This window comes from Coptis chinensis, chromosome 3 (genome assembly GCF_015680905.1).
Source record: "Coptis chinensis isolate HL-2020 chromosome 3, ASM1568090v1, whole genome shotgun sequence".
Taxonomy (NCBI): Eukaryota; Viridiplantae; Streptophyta; class Magnoliopsida; order Ranunculales; family Ranunculaceae; genus Coptis; species Coptis chinensis.
Window position 1 is genome coordinate 103908273 of NC_141458.1, and position 8148 is coordinate 103916420.

At 37.3% G+C, this 8148-nt stretch overlaps 2 protein-coding genes and 1 pseudogene across 2 annotated transcripts; 2 read left to right on the top strand and 1 right to left on the bottom strand.

The window, feature by feature from the left end:
- Positions 1 to 211: 211 nt before the first annotated feature.
- LOC147512399 (cytochrome P450 CYP72A219-like) lies at positions 212 to 3427 on the top strand. Its single transcript, XM_086595367.1, has 5 exons — positions 212 to 883; positions 1017 to 1237; positions 1885 to 2129; positions 2306 to 2693; positions 2919 to 3427. The coding sequence occupies exons 1-5, from the start codon at positions 610 to 612 to the stop codon at positions 3342 to 3344; spliced, it is 1554 nt and encodes a 517-aa protein (XP_086451493.1). The 5' UTR covers positions 212 to 609; the 3' UTR covers positions 3345 to 3427.
- On the bottom strand, positions 1056 to 5575 carry LOC147512400 (mediator of RNA polymerase II transcription subunit 20a-like). The gene is made up of 6 exons (XM_086595368.1): positions 5436 to 5575; positions 5213 to 5355; positions 4961 to 5145; positions 4796 to 4885; positions 4274 to 4536; positions 1056 to 1308 (listed from the first exon to the last, which is right to left on the bottom strand). The coding sequence occupies exons 1-5, from the start codon at positions 5447 to 5449 to the stop codon at positions 4309 to 4311; spliced, it is 660 nt and encodes a 219-aa protein (XP_086451494.1). The 5' UTR covers positions 5450 to 5575; the 3' UTR covers positions 1056 to 1308; positions 4274 to 4308.
- A 977-nt stretch (positions 5576 to 6552) lies between these two features.
- Positions 6553 to 7592, top strand: LOC147512401 (folate synthesis bifunctional protein, mitochondrial pseudogene; annotated as a pseudogene).
- Positions 7593 to 8148: the final 556 nt, after the last annotated feature.

An 8148-nucleotide genomic window follows, 5' to 3' on the forward strand; every position in this document is an offset into this window, starting at 1 on the left:
TTCTCTTTGATTTTGCATATTTGTATGTAATTTAGTGATTACACCTGTATATTACATAATTTAAGAGACAGAAAAGAGCTTAAAGAAATACATGCACAGACTTATAACCTTGCTGCCAAGGTTATAAGTCGGTATGTTGAGCATAGTGGTTCAAGTATGGGATTAGTAGTAGGCAATTGAAATCGGATTTGGAGTTTAGATTCGAGTTCAGTTTCAGCTTTTTAGTCCTTTTAACTAGTTTAGAGCTAAATTATCGGGTATGACTCAGGTCGGTTCGAATTTAGAGAGTGTGACCAAACCCTACCCTATGTATTTTGGTTTTGATTCGGGTTCAGGTTTTGTTGACAGGGTTGGAGCGGGGTATTTTTTTAATTTGGTGTCGGGCAAGATGGACATCCCTACGTGGGACGCAAGGCTTTTGGAAAAGACAGGTTTGTTTGACTCAGAAAATGAGCAAAGAAAGTTTAGAAAACGTGGTCCTTACATTACAAACAGTCGTGGTGAATTAGTGGACAGAAACATTTCAAAAAAAGTTCTATAAACGATCTCCATCTGAGCTTCAGTCTATCATAACTGCTACTAAGGTCCCTGCTTTTGGTTCGAACTAAAATGGAAAATGTGATGCTAATCACTGTGATTGTTTCTTCCTTGTTGCTAGTCTGGTGTGCTGCGAAGGTGTTTCATTCACTTTGGTGGAAACCCAAAAGCGTAGAGAAGCATTTGAAGCAACAAGGGATCAAAGGTACTCCTTACAAGTTCTTGCATGGGGACCTGAAAGAGTACTCAAATATGTTTATAGAAACATGGTCCAAGCCCTTGAACTTAACGCATTGTATCGTGCCATATGTCATCCCTTTCTTCAACAAAATAGTACAAACTCATGGTATGTTATGTTCTTTTGTTCTTCTTAGATAGCTTTAGGAATTGAGATTTTGAAAGTTCATACAATTACGATATGCTTTCTCAATTCTCATTATATATCAGTTGCGTTTGATAGTTTGACACTTGAAACACAGGGAAGATCACTTTCTTTTGGCTAGGAACGACTCCTACCCTGATCATTAAGGATCTAGAACTAGTGAAGGATATCCTCTCAGAAAAGTTTGGTAAAGTTCAAAAACCACCGGAGAACCCACATATTAAGCTTCTAACTATGGGACTCTCAACTATGGAAGGAGAGAAATGGTTCAAACACAGAAAAATAGTTACCCCTTCTTTTCATATTGAAAAACTGAAGGTTTGTTCCGTCCATCCATATCTACTCATTTTAATGCAGACTTTTGTATATCTCCGTCCTCCTGATACTAACTGCAAGATTGAATAAAAGAACAGAATAATCAGATAAACTTCCCCCATTATTCAAGAAATAAGTAAACTAGGTATAAGGATGGAATAATCTGGTTAGGTCATATATACTTGTTAAAACATACCACCAAACGAGTTACATTTCTATAGGGATTTTCTCAAGCTGCAACGTAGTGCTACTGCCCAAAGACACTGACACTCAAGATAGACAGATTGAGTGGTAATACAGAGAATTAGTAAAGATACAATGAGCGCTCCTGTTCAAAGAAAATATTGACTCTGAAACTGGTAAATCTCTGTGACAATTTAAGTAGTTCAAGATGTAACCTTGTCAATGAGTGCAATAATCTATTATCGAGTGAAACTAAGTTTACCTTATGGGCAACAATCCTTTAAAGATAATAAGTTCAAGAGTACAACTTAATACCACATTGTATTTCATATTTTCCAAGCTAAAGAATGTTTCTTTTGTAGACTAAGAGCTGCAACTTTGCAGACGAAAATATAACCAAAATTATGATTGAAATCTCCGCACCTCTAGGTTTCATATCATCTTAATCATGAATTTCTCGACGACAGGGGATGATGCCCGCATTCTCAACCAGTTGTAGCAAGTTGATTGAGAAATGGAAGAAGATGGTTAGTCCTCAAGGATCTCACGAATTAGATGTATGGCCAGATATCCAAACCTTCAGCTCTGATGTAATCTCACGGACTGCCTTTGGAAGTAACTACGAAGAAGGCAAGAGGATCTTTGAACTTCAAAAGGAGCAAGCTGTACTAGTCCTTGAAGCTTTTAAATCTGTTTACATACCAGGTTTTAGGTACATTCTCAATTCTCTTTGAATTTTGGCTACTTCATTTCCCCAAGCTCAAATGCTTGCTCACACAAGCTCTCACACATGTTGACCACACAAACGTTCAATTTTTTTTCTAATTAGAAAACCATTACATGACAGATTAATATGGTTTCTAATCATTTCAACCTTTTCTTTTGTAGATTTATTCCCACAAAGAAAAACAGGAGAAGAACAAATCTGGACAAAGAGATCAAAGCAAAACTAAGAAGTCTGATTGAAAGGAAAGTACAGGCAATAAGAAATGGAGATACAGACGATGATGACTTGATAGGCATGCTTTTGCAGTCTAGTAACCAGTACTCCATAGAAGCAACTGATCCAAAAGTTAATGGGATGACAATTGATGAGGTGATAGAGGAATGCAAGTTGTTCTACTTCGCTGGCCAAGAAACAAGTTCAACCTGGCTAACATGGACAATGGTTGTCTTAGCAATGCATCCAAGCTGGCAAGAGAAGGCGAGGGAAGAGGTTTTACGAGTTTGCGGGAAAGACACGCCCAAATTTGAAAATCTAAACCATTTAAAGATTGTGAGTATTTCTCCTTCAATATGCAATTTATAGGGATATCACTAGCCTATTTGATGACTTGTAATAGAAAAGAACTTGAGATGAGAAAGTTAACACAATAAGGTGTCGTCATATACTCAGATACAGTACTGCACTACTACTAATTAGTCGTTCTTTGGTCTTTTAAAAGTATAAAAATGTTTTATTCGTACACCATTGTGACTGACACACCAACTTCCACTGCAGGTTACGATGATTCTACATGAAGTCCTAAGGCTATATCCCTCTGTGATCCATCAGTTTCGATACACATCCACGAAAATAAAAATTGGAGAATTCTCCCTCCCAGCTGGGGTCCATCTCATTCTCCCAACACTTCTTATTAATCATGATCATGAAGTATGGGGCGATGATGCAGATGAATTCAGACCAGAGAGATTCTCAGAAGGAATTGCAAAGGCATCAAAGGATCATGTAGCATACTTTCCATTTGGATGGGGACCAAGGATCTGCGTAGGGCAGAACTTTGCTATGATAGAAGCAAAGATGGCACTGGCTATGATTCTGCAACACTTTGCATTTCAACTCTCACCCTCATATGCCCATGCCCCTTATACCGTCATCACTCTTCAGCCACAGCACGGAGCTCAAATCATACTACACCGTTTGTAACAAGTATCCCAAGATTGTCGTAGCAACTCACCAATATTATGCAAGAATAATGTGATTTGAATCACAGAGTTATACTTGGTCAATCAATTGATTTGTTTTAAGTTGTTCAGTTATTTATAATAAAGAATAAGGGTGGAATTTGAGCCGAGGGCTCGGAGCTCGGCTCGAGCTCACTTGTTAACTATTTAACTATATGAGCCGAGCTCGAGCTCAAATTAAAGCTCGTGTAACGAATGAGCTTGATGAAGCTCGGCTCGTTTAACTCAAATAGCATATTTATAGTGTAAAATAACCGAGCAACTCGGGCTCGGCTTGGGCTTGGCTCGTTTAAACTCGAATCGATCTCGCTCGTTTAACTATATGAGCCGAGCTTGAGCATGGTAAAGCTCGGCTTGTTTAGCTCGAATTCCACCCTTAATAAAGAAGACATAAGTATGTCACAGCACAGAATATGGGCGCCTGCTACCCCTTTACTCAAGAAAATAACTGTGTTCCTATATCTATTCACATCCGAAAACAACATGGTGACTGATAGCTTTATTGTTTATCAGCTCCAGAAACTTAAACAAAACATATGTCATATGCACATTACCCTTAATATGCCGCACAGACGCACAGTTGACCAACAACCAAGACAGTTCATTCATCTAAAAGCCAGATTACGAAGCAGACACGAGACCGAGACTAATAAAAGAACCTAGACTTTGGAATTGATACTCAAACAATATCACTAATAACCAAGATTTATAGTAAACATATGGTTAAGATCACCTACACGGCTTCTTTTTTTGGGAAAACAATATTCATTTAAGAGTTGGCCCCACTTTGGTAAGACAAAAATATAAGATTCATCCAAGACGCAAGATAGCGTTAGCAACCAGTTCTAACTTAAAAGCAAGTATAACTAGTACTATAAGAAGAGGAATAACCTTGGTAACCTGAAGCCATTCTATAGTTCAATCTTCTAATTTCTCACATTCGATTGTAATAGATGAGTCATGACCGTTGCGTACTGAACCACAGTGTGTTGTGGAGTGTAGTGGTCTGCAAGACCATACTCTGCAAAGTTTGGTTCGATATGCATCAAACGACCAGGCAATGACCTCTTTGAGACAATTTCTTGCCACATATCAAGAAACTCTTCCATTATTAGTCTGGATTTTTCTACTGAAGAAATCGGAAGATATTCCATCTGCCAAAAGAGAGTAGAAGGACTTCACTATATGTGTCATGTATTTGTGTTTAAGTATTAAGAGATCCATAGCCTCAAATCTAGGCATTGCAAGTTATATTCAAACAAGACGGCAGTTTCCCAAATAACGTATCATGCATTGAGTTATCAGTCGCAATGCAGTTTTCTGGAACCTATATAGAGTTGTGTATGATTTAATAGTTTGCATTTCATACAGTATACTAACTAGGAAGAGATAACGTAATGTGCTAAGCATTACCTCCAAAACGATGCCCCTCAAACTATCTGCATTAGTTGCAACAACTTTCCCAATCCTCAATTGGAAATCACCAAGTTGATATTGTATCCCCTACACACAAGAAACCTTATAAGGATACAAGACAAGAGCACGACAAGAAGAAGTTAGCTGGGGAAGAGAGATAACCTCGAAATTAACGGAAATGCGGGATCTATAAGACTGTAACTTTTCCATGATCATTTGAACCAATGTATCAGCTTCAAGTACAATCCGCTGACTACGAATAATAAAGTAGTATTTACTTGGTTGTTCTTGTAGTGAAATTCCCATTAAATCCCGTGGAAACTCTGGGGGATTAGCTACTGACTGATCTAATAACAATAACAAGAATCGTAAATTCAGAATTTAGAACAAAAAAAAAAAAAAAAAAAAAAATACCTCTAGTATTGGCTTTGTAGTAGTTAAGAGTAGCTTTCCATCTGCCACCTTTAGAACCGTTAATTGTTTCAACGCATTGAGATATTTCAGTTAATATTTGAGTGTTCACTGTTGCTCCTACATTTGCTTGCCAATAAAGAACCCTTTCGGACAATAAATTAAATAGTTAGAATAATTTTCTTTTCATTTTCTGATTTGGAGAAATTAGGGTTTCGATATTTACCATTTGATAGGCATGATTTGGGCGGGAGCGAGTTGAGTTTCCTTCCTGCTGCGGACGGAATGTTTGGGATGAAAACTTATACGAAAAGGTATGCCGAGAAAATTTTATTTCGGTATAAATGTCAGCTTTTTCAGCGTAGTAAAATTTCGTATATTCCGAGTTTCGCGTAGTTAGTGGGTCGGGATTTATATCGGCTAAATCTTGTTAGTGAATTCTTTCGGTCTATTGAGAAGAACCCGATCTTGTTGGACACTCTTGTAAAAACACTCTCGTATCTCATAACTAACATAAATTTTTGTCATACCCCACTACCTAAATCTAATAATATCTGTTCACAGGGCAAAAGATTTTTTTTTTTTTAAAAAAAAACAAAATAACGGCACGTCTATGGAAAAAATGGGAAAAAGAAAAGGGTTAACGAGTATCACCCACACATACACATTAGATGGGAAATTAGGGTCTCTACCCTAAATACACACACAACAATGGTCAATCCAAGTTGACTTTTTTTTTTTTGTATACTTTGGAAAAAACACTAATTTTCTCATCTAGTGGGGGGAATCCTAATGGAAGGGGTTCTTAATTGTCTCATCTAGTGAGGGGGTAATACTAGTTAACCCAAAAACAAAATAACAACACGAAAATAGAAAAAAATGGGAAGATCAGCATTTTTACCTATATGTAATCAACTTGAAGAATCTCTTCACCGGGAATTGATTTCCACTATTGAAAATACTATGAAAAAATATGGAGGTTTTTAGGTTTTGGTCCTCCTAATAATAGCATAATTAGATTTTGGTCCAAAAATGATCGTTTATTAGGTTTTAGTCCTCCTGACCATGAGTTCATTGGGTTGACTCACCATGGGCACTAGTCAATCTCTTATGATTTTCCTATTACCCACAATACCCCTCCACATGCTTTTTACAAATGAGGTATGAGTAAACATAAATTAGTTTTTGGTCCTTTTGAAAATATCTTCATTTAGGTTTTGGTCCTTCTGTAGTAAAAGTTGATGTCAAGACTAGTGGGTCAGGATAATCAGGTGTTGCTAGTTGGCATCTATTTTCAAGACAATATTGACATCAGGTGGTTAATCCCTCATTGGTAATCCCTCATTGGTAAGGACGGACTACAACGAGTTTTGCCCGTTGGAGATCACTTATGGGCCGGACTGGTCGCAGAAGGCCGATGTCATGGGGGTTCTCAACCTCACCCTGGACAGTTTTTTCTATCCACGCACTAAATTTTGGGTGAATTAATGTGGAGTGTATACAATGATGGAGGGAAGTTTCAGTCTATAGAATCTGCAGTTTCTCATCTTAGTGCTTAATTAAAGGTCAATGATCTCTGAAAGGGTTTCACTTTTGACATTATTGACATTGGTGCAATTTGTTTTGTTTTGTTTTGTTTTTTTTTTTTTTTTTATTTCAATCTATTATTTTATTTATTTATAGTTTTGATGTTTATTTGGTTTACTCTTGCCCATTCTAGCTCCAATTGTGAATATACAGAATTTTTTTTAGCAAAAGAAGAAATGGATAGGCTAATACCTGCCATTGAAGCTATCGCTAAGTTGCCTGAGGTAGAAGGCAAGCTCTTATCTGTAGATACTTTTTATTCTAAAGTTGCATCTGAAGCAGTAAGTAAAGGGATTCATTTGGTGAATGATATATCTGGTGGGCATTTGGACTCTGAAATGTTTAATGTCGTTGCTCATTTGAAGGTTCCGTATATTGTCATGCACATGAGGGGGGATCCATCCACAATGCAAACGAATGAGAATTTACACTATGAAGATGTGTGTAAGCAGGTTGCTTCCGAGTTATATACGCGGGTTAGGGAAGCAGAATTATCTGGAATACCATCTTGGAGGATGATTATTGACCCTGACATTGGGTTCTCCAAGAAAAATGAAGACAACTTGGAAATTCTCATGGGGTTATCGACTATCCGTGAAGAACTCTCTTTCAAGAGCTTGGCTGCTTCTCACGCCCCCATCGTGATTGGACCTTCAAGAAAGAAGTTCCTCGTATATATTTGCAGTCGCCCCAATGCAAGTGTGAGGACCCAGCAACTATTGCTGCTGTCACTTCCGGGATTTTGGGTGGTCCAAACATTATAAGAGCTTTTAAAGGTAGAAAGACCAAAACCTAAACGAAGATATTATTAGAAGGACCAAAAACTAATTTATGTGGAAAGGTATTGTGGGTAATAGAAAAATCATAAGAGATTGATTAGGGCCCATGGTTAGTCAACCCTATAAACTATAATCAGGAGGACCAAAATCTAATAAATGATCATTTTTTCACCAAAACCTAATTATGCTATTATTAGGAGGACCAAAACTTAAAACCCTAAAAATATATGTTGACAATCTCCCTCGCTTTCATGAGGGAATTAGTGCACGCCTGTCACAGTCACAGTCATAGTTGGAATTGTATTGCTACAATCTTGAGAAATCAATTGGAGAAATGCAATATGATTTACTTTGGCGAGAACTGAGAATCAGATGCAAAGCTTAGTACTCTTGATAAGCATCTTCAGGAAGTAACTTTATATCCTTTTGATGGTATGGTATGTGACTTTTTCTTGTTTGAGATATTTTGTCTTGATAATGTGCAGTATTTGATATAGAATGGTGTTTCATTTTCATACACACACAAAACATATGGAAAATCTATTTAGTACCTTGCCCCGAGGCACAGTGAAC

Bases quoted from the DNA above. Each gene is read 5' to 3' on its own strand.
- LOC147512399 (XM_086595367.1), top strand. From the start codon at position 610: ATGGAAAATGTGATGCTAATCACTGTGATTGTTTCTTCCTTGTTGCTA. The intron at 884-1,016 runs GTATGTTATGTT...CTTGAAACACAG, and splicing joins CAAAATAGTACAAACTCATG to GGAAGATCACTTTCTTTTGG. The intron at 1,238-1,884 runs GTTTGTTCCGTC...TCTCGACGACAG, and splicing joins TTCATATTGAAAAACTGAAG to GGGATGATGCCCGCATTCTC.
- LOC147512400 (XM_086595368.1), bottom strand. The intron at 4,886-4,960 runs GTTATCTCTCTT...TCTTGTGTGTAG, and splicing joins GCATTTCCGTTAATTTCGAG to GGGATACAATATCAACTTGG. The intron at 4,537-4,795 runs GTAATGCTTAGC...CTCTTTTGGCAG, and splicing joins TGAGGGGCATCGTTTTGGAG to ATGGAATATCTTCCGATTTC.